Here is a 25220-nt window from a genome sequence, read left to right on the forward strand (position 1 = left end):
CAAAATGAAACGTGATGATAATCTGGAAAGGATTTTCCAAAGTAATCCTTTATTGGGCTCAGCTGTTCCTATGATTTATCGTCGATCCCTAAAATCAAAAAATAAAACATAGCGTAGCAAAATTTTTCCAATTTGAGAATTATTAAAAAGATGCTTACCAATGGGTCGTCTACGCGTTTCGGTCCTCAAAAGACCTTTATCAAGACTAGTTCATTGGTAAGCTAAGCATCTTTATATAGGTATACTAATTCAGTGACCGGAAGTAGCTTAAACTAATTCTACTTCCGGTTTTATCGCTACTTTCAATAGCAATTGCTTCTTATTTTGGATGTTCTTATGTATTTTACATTTAGTATATTAATGTTTTGCTTGTGGGTGGTTTGTATCTGTGCTTATTACCCAATTTACAGTTTGTTTTGACATCGATTTTATGATGTCACTTCCGGTATATGATCCCAGGTTGGTTGGTGTAAACAAACCCGGTGTCATTTCCGGTTTTCGGTTATTGAGTTTATTAACTTTTAAAACTTAATTTGTTAGCTATTGAGTAGCATAACTTAATAACTTCATACATTTTCTTATAGGGGTGTGTATAGGACACCTATCTTAATTTATACGTTTTCCAAAATAAGAATAAAGTATCTAGTGTAAGGAACAGATAAAATAAGGAAAGGACATTGGACTATCATTCGATCACCGATATGTATAAACATAAACGATTGTAGGCAGGGGACCCTTATCTAAACCTATTGCGATACAGGCATATAATATATGCGTCTAATGGTCACACTAGAAGGAGTGAGTTTGTGTTGTGTTTATATTAAAGTAAGTGCTAAATGAAGTAGTAAAAATACGGATACATAATTTCCTAATAAATAAAATCCTGAAATCGTGATTATTTTTCATATACATAATCGAACTTATTTAGTTCAATCACCATAATCGTTTTCAGATGGAAACGATTTTGCTAACGGATCGGCATGGATCTCTACCGAGATCTGAGGTTCTATTATGATCCTAGTCGGTAGAAATGGTGACATATTGTCTAACAAATAGACAGAGATCTCGACCGAGATTGGGGGTTAGGTCATATCTAGGATGGTTATTACTCCTAAGAGAACAGCAACCCTAATCTTGTAGCTGAGGGTTATCATAACTATTAAGAGCACAAGCGCCCTAATCTTATAGGGAATATGTTACCCTAATTTCTAAAATTGGATATCGTTCTATTTCAAGTATTGTTTCTAGAAAAGCAAGGTAGCTACATTCCTTGTCTGTACGTGAGGATGGATGAACTGAAGATTGATAAAATCCTAGGAGCTAGTTATGTTCAATATAGTATTAATACTGATGCTAATGGTATTGTTTATTTAAAAGATCCGTAAGGGGATCACTAACAGTCAGGTCATCAGTCTATAAGAAATGCCCAATTTCGAGAATATTTATTTAGTCTTGTGTCTTATTTTAAGCTATAGTTCAAAAGGGGTCTAGATACCAATGCGATATTAGAGGTTCCAGTGAGTGAGGTTGCTAATGGTGGTTTACTAAGAAAGGAGAATTTTGATGTGGTATATTATGTGAGAGGGAAACTATTTGGTGGACGTGAAACCATAAGCATATAGGCTGGCATTAGTTAAGTCCAATCACATAAGCTGGCATTAATTAAAATAGATAGGTGAGGTCCTCTCTGTTGTTCAGACCTTTCGGATGAAGGCAATCCATTAGAAAGATCCATTTGGCTTCAGCTTTGAGAAGGGTTTTTTCAAAATCCCCTCCTCTCCAATTTCTTATCACTTTCTGTATGCCCATAAACTTCATCTCTTGTATTTTGCCATTATGTTTGGTGGCAAAATGTTTGTAAAGTATTGTGTCTTTATCCTGTTTTTCAATTAACCGGATATGCTCTCTTAACCTATCTCTGAGGCTTCTCGAGGTCTGACCAATGTATTGGAGGCCACAGGAACACTCTATGAGGTAGATGATACCTGTATCCTGGCATCTGATAAGGTCCTTGATCTTAAATTCTTCTCCAGTCTGCGTTGATTTGAATATTTTTGTTTTAACCCCTCTTTTACAAGCTTTGCAGCTTGGACACGGAAAGAAACCTTTAATTGGTTTTCCTTGTAAACTTTGCATGTTGGGTTTTTTCTTTCTTAGCAGGCTTGGAGCTAGTCTGTTTTTAAGATTCCCGGTTTTCTTGTACACAAAACTTGGTTGGTCTGGGAGTTTTTCTCCAATAATATCATCGTTTTTCAACAGATGCCAGTGTTTTTTAACCCCTTAATGACCGGACCATTTTTCAATTTTCTTACCCTTAATGACAATGGCTATTTTTACATTTCTGCAGTGTTTGTGTTTAGCTGTAATTTCCCTCTTACTCATTTACTGTACCCACACATATTATATACCGTTTTTCTCGCCATTAAATGGAATTTCTAAAGATACCATTATTTTCATCATGTCTTATAATTTACTAAAAAAAAAATAATAAAATATGAGGAAAAAATGGAAAAAACCACACTTTTTCTAACTTTGACCCCCAAAATATGTTACACATCTACAATCACCAAAAAACACCCATGCTAAATAGTTTCTAAATTTTGTCCTGAGTTTAGAAATACCCAATGTTTACATGTTATTTGCTTTTTTTGCAATTTATGGGGCAATAAATACAAGTAGCACTTCGCTATTTCCAAACCACTTTTTTTCAAAATTAGCGCTAGTTACATTGGAACCCTGATATCTGTCAGGAATACCTGAATATCCCTTGACATGTATATATTTTTTTTTTAGAAGACAACCCAAAGTATTGATCTAGGCCCATTTTGGTATATTTCATGCCACCATTTCACCGCCAAATGCAATAAAAAAAAAAAAGTTCACTTTTTCACAAAATTTGTCACAAACTTTAGGTTTCCCACTGAAATTATTTACAAACAGCTTCTGCAATTATGGCACAAATGGTTGTAAATGCTTCTCTGGGATCCCCTTTTTTCAGAAATAGCAGACTTATATGGCTTTTGGGTTGCTTTTTGGTAATTATAAGGCCGCTAAATGCCGCTACGCACCACACGTGTTTTATGCCCAGGAGTGAAGGGGTTAATTAGGGAGCTTGTAGGGAGCTTGTAGGGTTAATTTTAGCTTTAGTGTAGTGTAGTAGACAACCCCAAGTATTGATCTAGGCCCATTTTGGTATATTTTATGCCACCATTTCACCGCCAAATGCGAGCAAATAAAAAAAAAAACTTAACATTTTTCACAATTTTAGGTTTCTCACTGAAATTATTTACAAACAGCTTGTGCAATTATGGCAGAAATTGTTGTAAAAGCTTCTCTGGGATCCCCTTTGTTCAGAAATAGCAGACTTATATGGCTTTGGCGTTGCTTTTTGGTAATTAGAAGGCCGCTAAATGCTGCTGCGCACCACACGTTAATTATGCCCAGCAGTGAAGGGGTTAAATTAGGTAGCTTGTAGGGAGCTTGCAGGGTTAATTTTAGAGATCAGCCTCCCACCTGACACATCCCACCCCCTGATCCCTCCCAAACAGCTCTCTTCCCTCCCCCACCCCACAATTGTTCCCGCCATCTTAAGTACTGGCAGAAAGTCTGCCAGTACTAAATAAAACAGGTTTTTTTTTTTTTTAAATAAAAATAATAAAGTATTTTAGCTGTGATGGACCCCTGCCTTAGCCCCAACCTCCCTGATCCCCCCTCCAGCTCTCTAACCCTCTCCCCTACCTAATTACCTCCATCTTGGGTACTGGCAGCTGTCTGCCAGTACCCAGTTTGGCCCCAAAAACCCCCAAAAAGTATTTTTATTTTATTTTTACTTAAAAAACTATTTCTGTAGTGTAGCAGCCCCCCACAATACCCCCACCCCCTCCCAGATCCTTTTATATATACTTTTTTTTCCCCTTTCTGCCCTCATTCATTGGTGTCAGTGTGGCTAATGGGTGCAAGTGCACGCGCGCACATGCATGCTCACGTGCACACATGCGCATCGTGCACGCGCACTCGCACCCTCACACCTGGCACTATCGCTACCGGTGCAGAGAGGGCCACAGAGTGGCTCTCTCTGCATCGGGGGCTTGTAAAGTGGTATTGCAGGATGCCTCCATATCGAGGCATCACTGCAATACCCTCAGAGCTGCTGGAAGCATTTGTGATCGCTTCCAGCACTCTGTTAGACAACTGACGTACCAGGTACGTCCATTGTCATTAACTGCTTGTTAATGCATGACGTACCTGGTATGTCAGTTGTCATTAAGGGGTTAAAGATTGTTTCCATGATGTGCCGATTACTGCTGTACTCAGTAATCATTGGTACATTGAGGGTCTCCTCTGTTCCGTATTTCCTCCTCTCTTTGTATTTTGTTAATTCCTTTCTTTCCACTTTTCTTACTTCCTCTATCTTAAGGTCCAATTCTTCCTCCTTATAACCTCTTTCGATTAATTTTTCTTTCAGACGTGTTGCTTGTTGTTCCCATTTTTCAATGTTGGAGCAATTTTTTCGAACCCTTAGGAGTTGGCTTTTGGGAATATTCTTTTTCCACTTTTCATGATGGCAACTTTCGTAGTGTACATAATTGTTGCTGTCAACTGTTTTGAAATGTGTGGAAGTTTCCCATTTGTCGTTTTTCACTTCTATTTGTAGATCTAGAAAGACAATTTCTTTTAAGCTCCAAGTGTGGGTGAATTTGAGGTTCAAGTTGTTCTGGTTCATGATCTCGATCGTGTATAGTAGTTCTTGTATTGAACCTTTCCAGATGATTAGAATATCTTCTATGTATCTGCGGTAGAGGACCAGGTCCGCGCTCGCTGGGCAGGAGTCCCAGAAGATACTCTCCCATTTGCCCATATACAGGTTGGCGTAGCTGGGCGCGAACCTGGTCCCCATGGCTGTACCGCAGATTTGTTGGTAATAGACCCCCTCGTTACAAAAATAATTATGTTGTAGGATGTATTGAATACTATCCACTATGAACTTAGCCTGATCTTCTAACATCTCTGGATCTTTTCTCAAAAACCATTTCACTGCTTCAAGTCCCTCTATGTGGGGTATACAGAGTGTTAACGGATATTTGATGTCCAAATAGCTATATTCATATAGTCATCTTGGATAGAGAGAAGTATATGGCAGAGAACTAACGCCTACTCAACGATCAGACGACATACCTAAAGCTCAGGAACGATCCCGTGAATAGGTTCCAGGAAGAACTGAAGGAACTTCTAGAAAAAGCAAAATCATCAGGTATATTGGATGAAAAAGAATATAGCTATTTGGACATCAAATATCCGTTAACACCCATAATATACCACTTGCCTAAGATACACAAAAATCTCAAAGAGCCACCTGGTCACCCAATTATCTCCGGAATTGGATCACTCACCAGCAACTTGTCAGAATACGTCAACCAACATCTCCAGAAGTATGTAAGATCCCTCCCGTCCTATTTGAGAGACTCCACCCAAGTTTTAAATATCTTGGAAGAAATCCCGTGGGAAGATATATTATGGCGACCTGTGACGTCGCTGCTTTATACACCAGTATACCCCACATAGACTCCTGCCCAGCGAGCGCGGACCTGTTCCTCTACCGCAGATACATAGATGATATTCTAATCATCTGGAAAGGTTCAATACAAGATCTACTATACACGATCGAGATCATGAACCAGAACAACTTGAACCTCAAATTCACCCACAGTTGGAGCTTAAAAGAAATTGTCTTTCTAGATCTACAAATAGAAGTGAAAAACGACAAATGGGAAACTTCCACACATTTCAAAACAGTTGACAGCAACAATTATGTACACTACGAAAGTTGCCATCATGAAAAGTGGAAAAAGAATATTCCCAAAAGCCAACTCCTAAGGGTTCGAAAAAATTGCTCCAACATTGAAAAATGGGAACAACAAGCAACACGTCTGAAAGAAAAATTCATCGAAAGAGGTTATAAGGAGGAAGAATTGGACCTTAAGATAGAGGAAGTAAGAAAAGTGGAAAGAAAGGAATTAACAAAATACAAAGAGAGGAGGAAATACAGAACAGAGGAGACCCTCAATGTACCAATGATTACTGAGTACAGCAGTAATCGGCACATCATGGAAACAATCTTTAAAAAACACTGGCATCTGTTGAAAAACAATGATATTATTGGAGAAAAACTCCCAGACCAACCAAGTTTTGTGTACAAGAAAACCGGGAATCTTAAAAACAGACTAGCTCCAAGCCTGCTAAGAAAGAAAAAACCCAACATGCAAAGTTTACAAGGAAAACCAATTAAAGGTTTCTTTCCGTGTCCAAGCTGCAAAGCTTGTAAAAGAGGGGTTAAAACAAAAATATTCAAATCAACGCAGACTGGAGAAGAATTTAAGATCAAGGACCTTATCAGATGCCAGGATATAGGTATCATCTACCTCATAGAGTGTTCCTGTGGCCTCCAATACATTGGTCAGACCTCGAGAAGCCTCAGAGATAGGTTAAGAGAGCATATCCGGTTAATTGAAAAACAGGATAAAGACACGATACTTTACAAACATTTTGCCACCAAACATAATGGCAAAATACAAGAGATGAAGTTTATGGGCATACAGAAAGTGATAAGAAATTGGAGAGGAGGGGATTTTGAAAAAACCCTTCTCAAAGCTGAAGCCAAATGGATCTTTCTAATGGATTGCCTTCATCCGAAAGGTCTGAACAACAGAGAGGACCTCATCTATCTATTTTAATTAATGCCAGCTTATGTGATTGGACTTAACTAATGCCAGCCTATATGCTTATGGTTTCACGTCCACCAAATAGTTTCCCTCTCACATAATATACCACATCAAAATTCTCCTTTCTTAGTAAACCACCATTAGCAACCTCACTTCTATTCTGGAACCTCTAATATTGCATTGGTATCTAGACCCCTTTTGAACTATAGCTTAAAATAAGACACAAGACTAAATAAATATTCTCAAAATTGGGCATTTCTTATAGACTGATGACCTGACTGTTAGTGATCCACTTACGGCTCTTTTAAATAAACAATACCATTAGCATCAGTATTAATACTATATTGAACATAACTAGCTCCTAGGATTTTATCAATCTTCAGTTCATCCATCCTCACGTACAGACAAGGAATGTAGCTACCTTGCTTTTCTAGAAACAATACTTGAAATAGAACGATATCCAATTTTAGAAATTAGGGTAACATATTCCCTATAAGATTAGGGCGCTTGTGCTCTTAATAGTTATGATAACCCTCAGCTACAAGATTAGGGTTGCTGTTCTCTTAGGAGTAATAACCATCCTAGATATGACCTAACCCCCAATCTCGGCCGAGATCTCTGTCTATTTGTTAGACAATATGTCACCATTTCTACCGACTAGGATCATAATAGAACCTCAGATCTCGGTAGAGATCCATGCCGATCCGTTAGCAAAATCGTTTCCATCTGAAAACGATTATGGTGATTGAACTAAATAAGTTCGATTATGTATATGAAAAATAATCACGATTTCAGGATTTTATTTATTAGGAAATTATGTATCCGTATTTTTACTACTTCATTTAGCACTTACTTTAATATAAACACAACACAAACTCACTCCTTCTAGTGTGACCATTAGACGCATATATTATATGCCTGTATCGCAATAGGTTTAGATAAGGGTCCCCTGCCTACAATCGTTTATGTTTATACATATCGATGATCGAATGATAGTCCAATGTCCTTTCCTTATTTTATCTGTTCCTTACACTAGATACTTTATTCTTATTTTGGAAAACGTATAAATTAAGATAGGTGTCCTATACACACCCCTATAAGAAAATGTATGAAGTTATTAAGTTATGCTACTCAATAGCTAACAAATTAAGTTTTAAAAGTTATTAAACTCAATAACCGAAAACCGGAAATGACACCGGGTTTGTTTACCACAACCAACCTGGGATCATATACCGGAAGTGACATCATAAAATCGATGTCAAAACAAACTGTAAATTGGGTAATAAGCACAGATACAAACCACCCACAAGCAAAACATTAATATACTAAATGTAAAATACATAAGAACATCCAAAATAAGAAGCAATTGCTATTGAAAGTAGCGATAAAACCGGAAGTAGAATTAGTTTAAGCTACTTCCGGTCACTGAATTAGTATACCTATATAAAGATGCTTAGCTTACCAATGAACTAGTCTTGATAAAGGTCTTGTGAGGACCGAAACGCGTAGACGACCCATTGGTAAGCATCTTTTTAATAATTCTCAAATTGGAAAAATTTTGCTACGCTATGTTTTATTTTTTGATTTTAGGGATCGACGATAAATCATAGGAACAGCTGAGCCCCATAAAGGATTACTTTGGAAAATCCTTTCCAGATTATCATCACGTTTCATTTTGAAAAAATTCAAAACTGAACATTTTTGATTCACCACTGGATACGTGTTTGTTAATTTTTCACTGACACACTTTGTTGCAAATTATTTTGTTTTCTAATCATCATTTTTTCCTTTAACCATCAATTTTTTCCATCACGATTTTTCGGCTGAATAGGATTTCCTCTGGATTTTTTAGTGCCACCGTGTATATATATTTTTTCACTGACAATTTTTCACTGACATCTTTTTCACTGATATTTTTGAACTGCTTTGTTCCTTATTATCCTTTGTTGAACACCAATTTTATATATAATTTTTTGGGATATCCATATGGATTTTTTATAAGTATTTGTATAAGTTTTAATCTATCTTTTTGTGTAACTAATGCTAGCATTGTACTAGATTTTGTGTAATCATCGCCAGCATTTTTATTGCTTATTTGAAACGCACCTATTCACGTGTTCTATTGTTTGTCACACACCCAGCATCTTTGTGTTATCACTTATTTACACTTAGGCATTGTTGATATCACTATATGATTGGCCAGGACCCGGTGCCATAGACTCTAATTTGAGTGCGGCGTATGTCAAGCACTCCTTTTTTGGGATCTATACCGCGGCCAATCCTCAGATATGGATCCATAACTGTTTACTGATTTCTACTGTGCTAAACAATCTAGCACTTTACTTTTCAGTTTTTTTACAGCCGTTTTAAATAGCGCCACCAGGAACCTGCTGCCACTATTTAACGGCTCGAAAAAGTAGGTGGTTCTCCACCTGCTCACTCACGTATCGAAAAACTTCCTCATACACCTGTACCCACTAACTGGGGCTGGGTTAACATTGATCAGTTGTTTTTATGCATTGTTTTATGGTTTAATAATTTTAATACTGTTACAAGTGAGAGTAATTTAACAGTTCTCCCTATACAGCTGTTAAGCTTCTATGTTAGATTTCCATGCTGTAAATCAGGTATACCGTTTTTATTACTCTATTTTTAAACTAGTCTAAACTGTATATAATAAATTTCATTTAGTACCCAATCCTACCTCACTGCTTCTGTGTGTATACATACCCTTAGGCCTTGTGGCGCTGTGATCACTCCTATCTTCTTCAGTTTTTGCTCTTTTATGGGATTGGTTAGACCCCTTTTGTGTATCACAGCTTAGGGTGCATCTTAGCGCTGCAATACCACACATATCTCTTGTGATACACGTCCATTCAGCTCCACAGTTAGCTCCGCCCCCATCTTTCTTTTTTCATAGAGATGTTCAGGTGATATTCTAGTCAGCTTTTTACTATGCTGCATCACTTTCAAGTGTTTAAACATTTGGGTATTATGGCCCTTTAAGAGATTTGTTTTTACAGAGATATACCCTCTAACACACTGTTTCTCAACTGCAGTCCTCAAGGACCCCAACAGGCCAGGTTTACATTATAGCTGGATCAGTGCACAAGTAAAATAATCAGCTGATGGGTGAGAGCAAGTTAGTAAAAACGGTGTTACTGATCAGCTGATTATTTTACCTGTGCACTGATTCAGCTATAAAGAAAACCTGGCCTATTGGGGGTATTTGAGGACCATGGTTGAGAAACACTGCACTAATATAATATAGTACATTTGGTAGGTATTAATGACTTAACACTTCTTTTCTGAAAGGTTGTCTTTGTAGAAAGCTTGCAAATTCAAACTTATCATTCAGCCCATTGGGACAACCTAATGACATCTGTGCTGTGAGGCAACATTTGTTCGTGCCATTTGTTTCCCTCAATAGAGTATGTGTATATTTCCTTTTCAAAGAGCAAGATAAAACCCACTTGACAAGTGGATTAGCCTCTGTCTACCTGGTTGTTATTCCCGTTGATTGGTGTGTTGAACATTAATGCATTTTTAGCTTACAGTATATAAGTAGGAGATAATATGTGGTTCCTTTTTAAGTGTTTAATGTTTTAATATGTTCTGAAGTCCTATAAAAAGTTCTGAAAATGAGGCTTAACATACTGATTGTTTAGTAGTTTTTATCAGATATTTTAAATGTTTTGGAAGATTTACTAATTTAACTTGTGTGCATTTTTTTTATTTATTTTGATTCTCAGCTTGTTTGCACACCATACTACTGGAGGATCTACATTGCCGTTATGCTCTTCATAATGTTTATTGTCTCTTATGCTGTAGAGGTAAGTCTATTTAAATCTTTGGGGAAATAATAGATGTAATTGTAACTCAATATGGTGGTGAGACAGTGAAAAGTAAGGCCATGTTACCTGTGTTAAAGAGACATTAAACCCAGTAAGTTGTTTTATCACCACTTTTATAATAGTCCCTAACTGGCCTCAGAAAAGTAGATAACATTTCTCTCTTTTTAAAACCAGGGAATCCTATGTTACACAATGGCACAACCATTACTTTATAGAAACTAAAGCTTATTAGTTCCATATTTGAATAACTAATATAACTTTAAAAATATATATGCATATAATTTTCAGGCTAATCATTGCTTTGAATACCTAGAATTTATTTAGATATAATTGCACAAGAGCTTTCTTGTGTAAAGCTTCCCAAAGGTCTAACACAACCAATTTACCAAGATCAGGATATTTCAATCAACCTAAAACTGCAAGTGTTTTCAGTACTTATTTTTTTGTTCATCTGATGCATTTTTTATGGGGATGTTGTGACATTTCTTTGGTGGGGAAAAGACCCAGCTCTCTATATTGAGGAGCCTCCATGGCACTGTGTTAACGCATTTATTACTCCAAATAGCTATACATAATTAAAGTTAGCTCTTCTGCAACAATGCACTATGGGACTTAGCTGAACACATCTTGTAAGCCAATGGTAATAGGCAGTGCTATTTTTGTGGGGGGGGGGGGGAGTGCTGGTACCTATTGATTATCGATTGATATATTGTGCTCAGAAACTTTGAGAAAAGCAAAGGGACAAAGTTATTTACAATGATTTATATATTTTGCAGCAGCCTCTTGTGAAAACTATTTACATTAAGATTACAAATATTAGAAGTTATGTAATGCCAAAGGTTTTGATACTCAGTAGCTGTGAGCCCCCCCCTCACATAAAAAGCCCTGACAATAGGTATATGTAAGTAGCCACCAATCATCAGCTAGTTCCCAGTACTACATTGCTAATCCTGATCCTACCTAGGTATGCTTTTCATCAACAGGTTGCAAGAGAACTAAATAAATTTAAAAAAAGATGTAAATTGAATTCTTAAAATTGCATGTTCTGTCTAAGCCGTGATAGTTTAATTTTGTCTTTCATGTCCTTTTAAGCAGTATAAAAATCCAGTCTTCCCCCATAGAAATAAATTTCTACCTATCAACTTCTTTATTTCACAAAAAAAGATATTTCATTTTCATTCTTGACATATTATTGAATACATAATATACCCCATGTGTCTGAACACACTCATACCAAATATGATTATGGTTTGTTGATACTATAGCTAGCACTACCAACAAATTGGCAACCAATAAGTCAATCATGTTGTTTTTATGATTTAACTAAAAATGCAGATCTTAAGACAGTGTGGATCAGGTCCGACAGACATCGCTGAATGCGGAGAGCAATACGCTCTCCATATTCAGCACTGCACCATCAGCTCACAAGAGCTGCTGGTGCAATGCCGCCCCTACAGACTCGCGGCCAATCGGACGCCAGCAGGGGGGTGTTAAAGGGACAGTCAAGTCCCAAAAAAACTTTCATGATTTAAGTAGGGCATGCAATATTAAACAACTTCCCAATTTACTTTTATCACCAAATTTGCTTTGTTCTCTTGGTATTCTTAGTTGAAAGCTAAAACTAGGAGGTTCATATGCTAATTTCTTAGACCTTGAAGACTGCCTCTAATCTGAATACATTTTAACCACTAGAGGGCATTAGTTCACATGTTTCATATAGATAACATTGAGCTAATGCACATAAAGTGACTTAGGACTGAGCACTGATTGGCTAAACTGCATGTCTGTCAAAAGAACTGAAATAAGGGGGCATTCAGCAGAAGCTTAGTTACAAGATAATTACAGAGGTAAAAAGTATATTAATATAACTGTGTTGGTTGTGCAAAACTGGGGAATGGTTAATAAAGGGATTATCTTTCTTTTTAAACAACAAAAATTCTGGTGTTGACTGTCCCTTTAATCAACCTGATCGTACTCGATCGGGTTGATTTCCGGCGATTCCTGTCCGCCTCATCAGAGCAGGAGGACAGGGTTATGAGCAGTGGTCTTTAGACTCGCCAGAAACACGGGCCCACAAGCTTCTTACGGAGCTTGATAAATGGGCCCCACTGTATAAAATGACATAAGAGTCTTTTGTTCATGAAAATATTTATACAGGAATTAGCTTCAAAGATCAGTGATCTTTGTTTTTTGAGGACATTTACTTTTTGTTACAAATTCTCAGGAGATTTTTAAATAGGCTTTGGTTGGTAGAAATAAAAAAGAAGGGTAAATATAAATGTTCTATCTCTCATTTTATCCACAAGTGAACACCCACAATATAAAACTCCACAAATAGAGGCTGAATTATCAAGCCGTCAACTATGCTGCATTCAACAGCACCAATACGCTCGCCTAACATCACGGCCGGGGACCTGAATACGCTCTCCTTATTTTATAAACAAAGCTGTCAAAAAGCTGTGCACCAAGTACGGGGGGCGATGAGCAGTGGACTGTTGTTAACTAACAGTCATCGATCTCGCTGCTATTCGGCTTTTTCCCAGCTTTATTTATACCCTGTTACTAAACACCACCACTATACTAAACTGTTTAACCCCTATTCCGCTGCTCCCAGACCCCGCCGCAACTAAATAAGTGTATTAACCCCTATCCCTCTGCTTACGGAGCCCACTGCAATTAAATAAATGTATTAACCCCTATCCCTTCGCTCCCGGAGCCCACCGCAACTAAATAAATGTATTAACCCCTATCCCTACACTCCCAGAGCCCACTGCAACTCTAATAAAGTTATTAGCCCCTATCCCCCCGCTCCTAGACCCCTCTGCAACTAAATAAATGTATTAACCCCTAAACCCCTGGCCTCCCACATCACTACCACTTACTAAACCTATTAACCCCTAAACCGCCAATCCCCCACATCTCCATAAACTAAATTAAGCTATTAGCCCCTAAACCTAACAACCCGCTAACTTTACATTAAATATTAACTCATCCCTATCTTATAATACATTTAAACTTACCTTTAGAATTAAACTATATTAAACTATTAATTAACCTACCCTAACTATTATACTAAAATTACATTACACTATTTAAACTACTAATTAACCTACCCTAACCATTATCCTACAATTACATTAAACTATATTAAACGATTAATTAACCTACCCTAACTATTATACTAAAATTACATTAAACTACAAATTAAATTAACTATATTACATATTTAAAAACCTAACCCTACTCAAGTTATTTAAATCTACTATAAAAATTACTAAGTTACAAAAAAATAACAACTAAGTTAAACAAAATAAAAAACACTAAGTTATACAAAATAAAAAATAAATTATCAAATATTTAAACTAATTACACCTAATCTAATAGCCCTATTAAAATAAAAAAGTCCCCCCCGCAAATAAAAAATCCCTAGCCTACAAAAAACTACTAATGGCCCTTAAAAAATCATCTCTTTTACCTGTAAAAAAAATACAAACACCCCCCCAACAGTAAAACCCACCGCCCACACAACTAAACCCCCCAAATAAAAACCTAAGCTCCCCATTGCCCTGAAATAACCCCCTGAAGATCCACTTACAGTTTTCGAAGACCGGACATCCATCCTCATCCAAGCAGCAGAAATCATTTGTGAAGCCGGCAGAAGTCTTCATCCAAGCGGGCAGAAGTCTTCATCCAGAAGGAATCTTTTATCTTCATCCATCCGGCGCGGAGCAGCTCCATCTTCAAGACATCCGGCACGGAGCATCCTCTTCTTACGACGTCTCTTGAAGAATGAAGTTTCCTTTAAATGACGTTATCCAAGATGTGTACCTTGACAATCGGAATTAAAGGTGAAAAAATCCTATTGGCTGTTGCAATCAGCCAATAGGATTGAGCTTGCATTCTATTGGCTATTCCAATCAGCCAATAGAATGCAAGCTCAATCCTATTGACTGATTGGATCAGCGAATTGGATGAAAACTCAATCCTATTGGCTGATTGCAACAGCCAATAGCATTTTTTCACCTTTAATTCTGATTGGCTGATAGAATTCTATCAGCCAATCGGAATTCAAGGGACGCCATCATGGATGACATCCTTTAAAGGAAACTTCATTCTTCAGAAGACGTCGTAAGAAGAGGATGTTTCGTGCTGGTTTTCTTGAAGATGGAGCCGCTCCATGCCGGACGGATGAAGATAGAAGATGCCGTCTGGATGAAGACTTCTGCCCGCTTGGAAGAAGACTTCTGCCAGCCTCGCTGAGAACTTCTGCCGCTCTGATGAGGATGGATGTCCGGTCTTCGAAAACTGTAAGTGGATCTTCAAAGGTTAGTGTTAGGTTTTTTGAGGGTTTATTGGGTGGGTTTTAATTTTAGGTTTGGGACTTTGGGCTGAAAAAGAGCTAAATGCCCTTTTAAGGGCAATGTCCATACAAATGCCCTTTTCATATACTGTTGGGGGTGTTTGTATTTTATTTTACAGGTAAAAGAGCTGATTTCTTTGGGGCAATGGCCAGCAAAAGGCCCTTTTAAGGGCCATTGGTAGTTTATTGTAGGCTAGGGTTTTTTTTATTTTGGGGGGACTTTTTTATTTTGATAGGGCTATTAGATTAGGTGTAATTAGTTTAAATATTTGATATTTTATTTTTTATTTTGTGTAACTTAGTGTTTATTATTTTGTGTAACTTAGTTGTTATTTTTTTGTAACTTAGTAATTATTTATAGTATATTTAAATAACTTGAGTAGGGTTAGGTTTCTAAATATGTAATATAGTTAATTTAATTGTTAGTTTAATGTAATTTTAGGATAATAGTTAGGTTAATTAGTAGTTTAATATAGTTTATTTTAATTCTAAAGGTAATTTTAAATTTATTATAAGATAGGGATGAGTTAATATTTAATGTAAAGTTAGTGGGTTGTTAGGTTGGGGGTTAATAGCCTAATTTAGTTTATGGCGATGTGGGGGGCTGGTGGTTTAGTGGTTAATAGGTTTAGTAAGTGGTAGTGATGTGGGAGGCCAGGGTTTTAGGGGTTAATATATTTATTTAGTTGCTGAGGGATCCCGGAGTGGCGTGATAGGGGTTAAGAACTTTATTAGAGTTGCGGTGGGCTCCAGGAGCGGAGGGATAGGGATAAATACATTTATTTAGTTGCAGAGGGGTACAGGAGCGGCGAGTTAGGGGTTAATAACTTTATTAGAGTTGCGGTGGGCTCCGGGAGCGGAGGGATAGGGGTTAATACATTTATTTAGTTGTGGTGGGCTCCGGGAGTGGTAGAATAGAGGTTAATACATTTATTTAGTTGCAGCAGTGTCGGGGAGTGGCGGGATAGGGGTTAATAACATTATGTAGGTGGTAGCGATGTTGGGTGGTAGATTAGGGGTGTTTAGACTCAGGGTTTATGTTAGGGTGTTAGGTGTAAACGTAATTTGTTTTCTTCCATAGAAATCAATGGGATATCTGGCAGCAGCAAACATAAGCTTTCGCTGCTTTGAGACTCCCTTTGATTCCTATGGCATCTGCGGCCTCCAGGGTTGCGGATTGGAAACCAGGTACGCTGGGCCGGAATAGTGGCGAGCGTACCTGTTAGAAGTTTGATAACTTGCAAAAGTTGTCAGATTGTGCTGAATTTGTATTCGGAACATGTGTAATGACGTAAGCATCAATATGTGTCGGATTCAGACCGGCGGATTGTATGTTACATAACAGATTTAAACTTTTGCCGGTCTGTAGGCTTTGATAAATGGGTCGAATCAAGCTTGCCACAATTATGCTGAGGAAATCCAGCGTATTTGCGGTTGACGGCTTGATAAATATCCCTCAGTCTTTATCGCTGAAAATATTTCCTTATGGATTGGCATTAAAAAAAAAAATAGTTTCCTTATTTTTTAAGAACATTTATTTTTCCAGATTCTTCTTAATTATTCATCAGTAAGTAGAAAAAAAGGCTTAAATATAAATAAATACTTAAAATATTGTAAACACAGAAATATCTGGATATGAGCATAACATTGGGAAAGTGGCTGGGATGTGAGGAAAAGTGTGAGAAAAAAAAAGTGCCTGGAGTGTAAAACTGGGAAAGAACATTTGTGTGTGTTTAGGAATAGTGAGTGCATTGGGTGTATTTGTAAGGGAAGAAAGAGGGCCTGTAAGTGTGTAAGGGTGGGAGAATGCTTAAGGGTGTGTCCATTGGTATTTGAGAGTGCTAGTGGAGTGCATAAACATGAGAGTGTCTGGAGGGTGTGAATTAGAGTAGGAGAGTAACTTTGTGTTTGCGGATAAGATTGGAAGTTTGCCCAGGAGTGTGTGGAAGAATAGGTGGGTGTGTAAAAGAGGAGAGAACATGTCGATATGGAGAAAGCCTGTGAGTCTGTATGTTAGGTTGAAAGAGGGGTGTGCATAGAAGAGTGAATTCCTGGTGGGTTTGCTTAAGAGTAGAAGAGCACCCTGGGATGTACAGAAAGTTAGGAAGAACACCTGTTTAAGCTTAATTGTGGTAGAGTGCATAGTAGGTGCACATATGACTTGCCTGATGGGTTTGTGTAAGGGTAGGACTCATCGCCTTGCAGATAACTTATACCCAGCAGGTAGACCAGTTTGTATATGGTTCTGATGCAAGTACATTTGTATCTTCCACACAGAAGAGTTATCTTCATACAAATACACCAATGCTTCATAAACAGCAGGCATTGGAGTATGTACTACATGTGGGAATTAGTCTTACAGATGGGGAGGGAGGTTTTTTTTCAATATAACAAGAAATAGTTTTTATATATATTATTAAAAATGGTAACAAAATAAAACATATACATTTTTTAAACAAAAAAAAAGAATAAAAAAAAGAATATGGGATTACTGTCTCATTTATCTCCCACTGATTGCATTGAGAAGTGGTCATCTTAATAGTTCAGCACATTAATTTAACGTTTGGACCAGGACTCTTACTTCCAGGAGCACATTAAACCAATTAATAGTATGTGTTCAAATAATAATTGAATAGTCATTAGAATGATTTAAATATATTGAATTATTTATGTGACAGCCCTAAAACATCCTAAACAACCAAAAGACATATTTAGATTGGGCTATTGTTTACATGTAAAGCTTAGACACTGCTAATTATTTCATTGTTACTAGATTTGTGATATTTTGTTTAATTAGGTAATATGAGTTATTATGAAATTATTGTATTTACATTTAAGTACTGACAAAACACAAATATAAACTCTTGATGGCAGAAAATAAACATCTGCTTATAAAACACATACACCTAGATTACGAGTTTTGAGTGCTATAGAGAAATTAACGAAGTTATTTAATTTCCTATAGCGATGCTATTACAAGTTTTCAAACATACGCCTTTTGCGTGTGATATGATTGCGTTGAGCTCCATACCTCACACAATCAGAGCACTGCTGAGATGTGCTCGTGCACGATTTCCCCATAGACATCAATAGGGAGAGCAAAAAAAAAAACTAACACCTGCGATCGCGGAAACAAAAGTTCCATTATATTTAATTGATAGTTAGTTTAATTTTAGTTTAATAATTATAGTGGCGACAATGTCGGGGAGTGGCGGAATAGGGGTTAATAAAAATTTTTAGTGGCAGCGATGTCGGGAGCGGCAGATTAGGGGTTAATGACTTTAATATAGTATTTGGGATGCGGGAGGGCCTTGGTTTAGCTGTTAATATGTAGTTTATGGGTGTTTAGTGCACTTTGTAACACTTTAGTTATGAGTTTTATGTTACAACTTTGTAGCATAAAAATCATAACTACTGACTTTAGATGGTGGTATGGATCTTGTCGTTATAGGTTGTAACGCTCACTTTTTTTATCCTCACCACAAAACTTGTAATACCAGCGCTATGGAAGTCCCATGAAAAAACATAATTTTTACTTGTGCCGGACTGACGTTGCAATACAGGCTAAAAGATGTGCGGTACAACTATACCGACAAGACTTGTAATAGCTGCGGTGCAAATTTAACGCTGAAAATGCCATATTTTCAGTGTTACAAGCCGCAACACAAAACTTGTAATCTAGCTGATAGTTACTTAAATTAAAATAAAGCATATAATGAAATTTTTTTTGTTTATTCACCTATTTTATTATTCAGGAAGGATTAATCGAAAACAGAAAACTCTGGTTATGGATAAAGAAGACATGTAACTACCAATCAAAAAGCCAGTATAAAAAGCTACAGAAAATGATTGAAAACGATCCCGACTGGCCTCCGCAGAACAGAATAGATTAAGCCACTTATAAAATCTCTGCACTGGATGGCAAAATTTTAGAAAAAATACAAAACCATCAACCAATGATAGAAGATCATCTTCATAAACAGACCAGAAAATGACTTTAATCAATCTGTTCATGGTATTAGCATCAAAGGACTAAACTGACGTAACAAATCATTTTTTGTTTAATTCTGTGTTTCAATTTAAAGTGCAAATTATCCAACCAGGATCATTTGCCCCTTCACCCACACTAAACTTTCCTCTGTGTTAGACCTGATTCTATACAACTTCCTGTTCTATTCGTGAGGTGATATGGAATTCTATGAAAAAAGGGGCTGTCCCTGCGTGTGGCGAGATGAGAGCTTATAGAATCTCATCAGCCCAGAGAACTTTATAGAAGTTGGCCCTTAGTGTGAGGCACTATATACTACTAAGATCCCAATGAGTTATAGGTAAAGTAAATTTGTATAAATACATCAGTATATATATATATATATATATATATATATATATATATTAATACATTAATTTGAATATTTGCTAAAAACAATAGATATTAACCTTTTTTACTGCTGAATCAGTCCACAAAAAACCTCATTTGAACTGAAAACATTATTTTTTTTATTGGATGTGATTTTCTATAGCATGCATGATAAACTACAGCATATCTTAATCAAACTTTGTGGATTTATATTTAGCATTAATTCACCTTCCCAAAACATCAAAATTTAGGACTCTACATCTCGGTTTTTCATTAAAAAGTCAGGGGGTGATAATTATCTATCATTTAATAATTATCTGCATGTCAGTGACTGCTGTTTTTTATGTTGATGTCATCACAATCACACATTATTGTTTATGGAAGTACTTTTTACATTATTGATTTTTGGAAACAAATAGCATTAACATTAGGGATGGGCTAATGTTTCGCAACATTCAAAAAATGAAACAAATTTTAACACATTAGTTCGTTCAAATCGAATTTCGAATGTTAGCATAACATTCTAACATTCAATTTTCAAATGTTCATTTTTGAATTTCACGATTACATTCTAAAATATTAATTTAAAAAATAGTATTTCTAATGCTTTCTTTAAATATAATATTCGAATTATGCAATAATTTATATAGAAACATTCGAAATTATATATTTGAATCTATTATGTATCAATTTACTAGATTCCATCTCTACCACATGAACTATTGAACTTCTGAATAGTATTTGTTAAATCGAATGTTAAATTCAAAATTTTGAATGTGGACATTCAATATAATTATAAACATTTAAATTCAAAAGTGACATTCGAAAACTGTAAATAGCATTCAATTATAGAATTTTTAAGAATATTCATTCTCATCAACATTCGGATTTATAATTCAAATTTCGGTAATAACAATCTTTCTAACATTCGAATTCGTAAATTTACACATTCGCCCATCCCTACTTAACATGTGCCATTCCTGTTTATTCTGATTGCAGTTTCAATTCTCATTTTCAGGGAAACCTATTGAATCCACAGTGAAAAGGACTTTATAAATTCCAGACACACTTTTCAAATTATTATAAAGTATCCCAAAAGTTTTAGAATTGATTATTGTTTTTTGTGCATACACAATACATACTGGGCTAAATTATATTTGCATGCATAGAATATTTAGCGCAAAGTCAGACCTGAAGTAAACTGTAAGGGTTAAAACATTTTTTTTTACAAAACACACGTAAACATATTAACCCCTTAATGACAACAGTACTTTCCCATTTTCTGTCCATTTGTGACAAAGGCTATTTTTACATTTTTGCGGTGTTTGTGTTAAGCTGTAATATTCCTCTTACTCATTTACTGTACCCACACATATTATATATATTTTTCTCGCCATTAAATGGACTTTCTAAAAATAGCATTATTTTCATCATATAATATAATTTACTATAAAAAAAAAATTAAAATATGAGGAAAAAATGGAAAAAAAACCCCACTTTTTCTAACTTTTAGCCCCAAAATCTGTTACACATCTACAACCACCAAAAAACACCCATGCTAATTAGTTTCTAAATTTTGTCCTGAGTTTGGAAATACCCAATTTTTAAATGTTCTTTGTTTTTGTTTTTTGCAAGTTATAGGGCCATAAATACAAGTAACACTTTACTATTTCCAAACAACTTTTTTTTCAAAATTAGCACTAGTTACATTGGGACACTGATATCTTTCAGGAATCTCTGAATATCCCTTGACATGTATATATATTTTTTTTAGAAGACATCCCAAAGTATTGATCTAGGCCCATTTTGGTATATTTCATGCCACCATTTCACCGCCAAATGTGATCAAATACAAAAAATTGTTCACTTTTTCACAAATTTTTTCACAAACTTTCGGTTTATCACTGAAATTGTTTACAAACAGCTTGTGCAATTATGGCATAAATGGTTGTAAATGCTTCTCTGGCATCCCCTTTGTTCAGAAATAGCAGACATATATGGCTTTGGCGTTGCTTTTTGGTAATTAGAAGACCGCTAAATTCCACTGCGCACATACGTGTATTATGCCCAGCAGTGAAGGGGTTAATTAGGGAGCATGTCGGGAGCTTTTTGGGGTAATTTTAGCTTTAGTGTAGTGTAGTAAACAACCCAAAGTATTGATCTAGGCACATTTTGGTATATTTCATGCCACCATTTCATCGCCAAATACATTCAAATAAAAAAACATAATTTATGCTTACCTGATAAATTTATTTCTCTTGTGGTGTATCCAGTCCACGGATCATCCATTACTTGTGGGATATTCTCCTTCGCAACAGGAAGTTGCAAGAGGATCACCCACAGCAGAGCTGCTATATAGCTCCTCCCCTAACTGCCATATCCAGTCATTTGACCGAAACAAGCTGAGAAAGGAGAAACCATAGGGTGCAGTGGTGACTGTAGTTTAAATTAAAATTTAGACCTGCCTTAAAAAGACAGGGCGGGCCTAGGACTGGATACACCACAAGAGAAATAAATTTATCAGGTAAGCATAAATTATGTTTTCTCTTGTAAGGTGTATCCAGTCCATGGATCATCCATTACTTGTGGGATACCAATACCAAAACTAAAGTACACGGATGAAGGGAGGGACAAGGCATGCTTAAATGGAAGGAAACACTGCCTGTAGAACCTTTCTCCCAAAAATAGCCTCCGAAGAAGCAAAAGTATCAAATTTGTAAAATTTTTAATAGGTATGAAGGGAAGACCAAGTAGCCGCCTTGCAAATCTGTTCAACAGAAGCCTCATTTTTAAAGGCCCAGGTGGAAGCCACAGCTCTAGTAGAATGAGCTGTAATCCTTTCAGGGGGCTGCTGTCCAGCAGTCTCATAGGCTAAGCGTATTACGCTCCGAAGCCAAAAAGAAAGAGAGGTTGTGAAAGCTTTTTGACCTCTCCTCTGTCCAGAGTAAACAACAAACAGTGTAGATGTTTGGTGAAAATCTTTAGTAGCTTGTAAGTAAAACTTTAAAGCACGGACCACGTCCAGATTATGTAAAAGGCGTTCCTTCTTTGATGAAGGATTAGGACACAATGATGGAACAACAATCTCTTGATTGATATTCTTGTTAGAAACTACCTTAGGTAAAAACCCAGGTTTTGTACGCAGAACTACTTTATCTGAATGGAAAATCAGATAAGGAGAATCACATTGTAAGGCAGATAACTCAGAGACTCTCCGAGCCGAGGAAATAGCCATCAAAAACAGAACTTTCCAAGATAAAAGTTTGATATGAATGGGATGAAGGGGTTCAAACGGAACCCCTTGAAGAACTTTAAGAACCAAGTTTAAGCTCCATGGGGGAGCAACAGGTTTAAACACAGGCTTAATTCTAACCAAAGCCTGACAAAAAGCTTGAAAGTCTGGTACTTCTGCCAGACGCTTGTGCAAAAGAATAGACAGAGCAGAAATCTGTCCCTTTAAAGAACTAGGAGAAAGGACAATATCCTAGGAATCCTAACCTTACTCCATGAGTAATTCTTGGATTCACACCAATAAATGTATTTACGCCATATCTTATGGTAGATTTTCCTGGTGACATGCTTTCGTGCCTGTATAAGGGTATCAATGACTGACTCGGAGAAGCCACGCTTTGAAAAAAACAAGCTTTCAATCTCCATGCAGTCAGTCGTCTCAGAGAAATTAGATTCGAATGATTGAAAGGACCTTGTGGAAAGGATGACATGTCCACTAGGTCTGCATACCAGGTCCTGCGTGGCCACGCAGGCGCTATCAAGATCAACGATGCTCTCTCCTGTTTGATTTTGGCAATCAGTCGAGGGAGCAGAGGAAACGGTGGAAACACAGAAGCCAGGTTGAAGAACCAAGGCGCTGCTAGAGCATCTATCAGTGCCGCTTCTGGGTCCCTGGACCTAGATCCGTAACAAGGAAGCTTGGCATTCTGGAGAGACGCCATGAGATCCAGTTCCGGTTTGCCCCAACGATGTCCCAATTGAGCAAACACCTCCGGATGGAGTTCCCACTCCCCCGGATAAAAAGTCTGACGACTTAGAAAATCCGCCTCCCAGTTCTCTACACCTGGGATATGGATTGCTGATAGGTGGCAAGAGTGAGTCTCTGCCCAGCGAATTATCTTGGAGACTTCTAACATCACTAGGGAACTCCTGGTTCCCCTTTGATGGTTGATGTAAGCCACAGTCGTGATGTTGTCCGACTGAAATCTGATGAACCTCAGGGTTGCTAACTGAGGCCAAGCTAGAAGAGCATTGAATATTGCTCTTAACTCCAGAATATTTATTGGGAGGATCCCTGAGCTTTCAGGGAATTCCAGACTGCACCCCAACCTAGAAGGCTGGCATCTGTTGTTACAATTGTCCAATCTGGCCTGAGAAAGGTCATACCTTTGGACAGATGGACCCGAGATAGCCTCTTTCTTTATCTGGTTTACAGATAATCTCGAAAGGTGAAATCTCCCTTGAGGAGGGGAAGCTTTGAAGTCCAGAAGATATCCCTGATATATGATCTCCAACGCCCAGGGATCCTGAACATCTCTTGCCCACGCCTGGGCGAAGAGAGAAAGTCTGCCTCCTACTAGATCCGTTACCGGATAGGGGGCCGTTCCTTCATGCTGTCTTAGAGGCAGCAGCAGGCTTTCTGGCCTGCTTGCCTTTGTTCCAGGACTGGTTCGGTTTCCAGCCCGGCTTGGATTGAGCAAAAGTTCCCTCTTGTCTTGTAGCAGAGGAAGTTGATGCTGCACCTGCCTTGAAGTTTTGAAAGGCACAAAAATTAGACTGTTTGGCCTTTGATTTGGCCCTGTCTTGAGGAAGGGTATGACCCTTACCTCCAGTAATGTCAGCAATAATTTCCTTCAAACCAGGCCCGAATAGGGTCTGCCCCTTGAAGGGAATGTTAAGTAATTTAGACTTTGAAGTCCCGTCAGCTGACCAAGATTTAAGCCATAGCGCCCTACGCGCCTGGATGGCGAATCCAGAATTCTTAGCCGTTAGTTTAGTCAAATGAACAATGGCGTCATAAACAAAAGAATTAGCTAGCTTAAGTGTTCTAAGCTTGTCAAGTATTTCAGTCAATGGAGTAGCTGTCTGAAAGGCCTCTTCCAGAGACTCAAACCAGAATGCCGCAGCAGCAGTGACAGGCGCAATGCATGCAAGGGGCTGCAGGACAAAACCTTGTTGAATAAATATTTTCTTAAGGTAACCTTCTAATTTTTTATCCATTGGATCTGAAAAAGCACAACTGTCCTCGACAGGGATAGTGGTACGCTTTGCTAAAGTAGAAACTGCTCCCTCCACCTTAGGGACCGTCTGCCATAAGTCCCGTGTGGTGGCGTCTATTGGAAACATTTTTCTAAAAATAGGAGGTGGGGAAAACGGCACACCGGGTCTATCCCACTCCTTATTAATGATTTCTGTAAACCTTTTAGGTATTGGAAAAACATCAGTGCACACCGGCACTGCATAGTATTTATCCAGTCTATACAATTTCTCTGGTACTGCAATTGTGTCACAGTCAGTCAGAGCAGCTATCACCTCCCCAAGCAATACACGGAGGTTCTCAAGCTTAAATTTAAAAGTAGAAATATCTGAATCAGGTTTCCCCGAATCAGAAATGTCACCCACAGACTGAAGCTCTCCTTCCTCAGCTTCTGCATATTGTGACGCAGTATCAGACATGGGCCTTAAGACATCTGCGCGCTCTGTACTACGTCTAACCCCAGAGCTATCGCGCTTTCCTTTGAATTCAGGCAGTCTGGCTAATACCGCTGAGAGGGTATTATCCATGATTGCCGCCATGTCCTGCAAAGTAATCGCTATGGGCGTCTTTGATGTACTTGGCGCCATTTTAGCGAGAGTCCTTTGAGCGGGAGTCAAAGGGTCTGACACGGGGGGAGAGTTAGTCGGCATAACTTCCCCCT

The 25220-nt window shown here is 37.5% G+C and overlaps 1 protein-coding gene across 1 annotated transcript in view; it reads left to right on the top strand.

The window, feature by feature from the left end:
• LOC128657508 (probable cation-transporting ATPase 13A4) overlaps positions 1-19293 on the top strand; it is a 454774-nt gene extending 435481 nt beyond the window's left edge. Inside the window, 2 exon segments of the mRNA XM_053711875.1 lie at positions 10472-10552; positions 18689-19293. Of these exon segments, the coding sequence (XP_053567850.1) occupies positions 10472-10552; positions 18689-18928 (321 nt within the window). The 3' untranslated portion in view covers positions 18929-19293.
• Positions 19294-25220: the final 5927 nt, after the last annotated feature.

This window comes from Bombina bombina, chromosome 4 (assembly GCF_027579735.1).
Source record: "Bombina bombina isolate aBomBom1 chromosome 4, aBomBom1.pri, whole genome shotgun sequence".
NCBI lineage: Eukaryota > Metazoa > Chordata > Amphibia > Anura > Bombinatoridae > Bombina > Bombina bombina.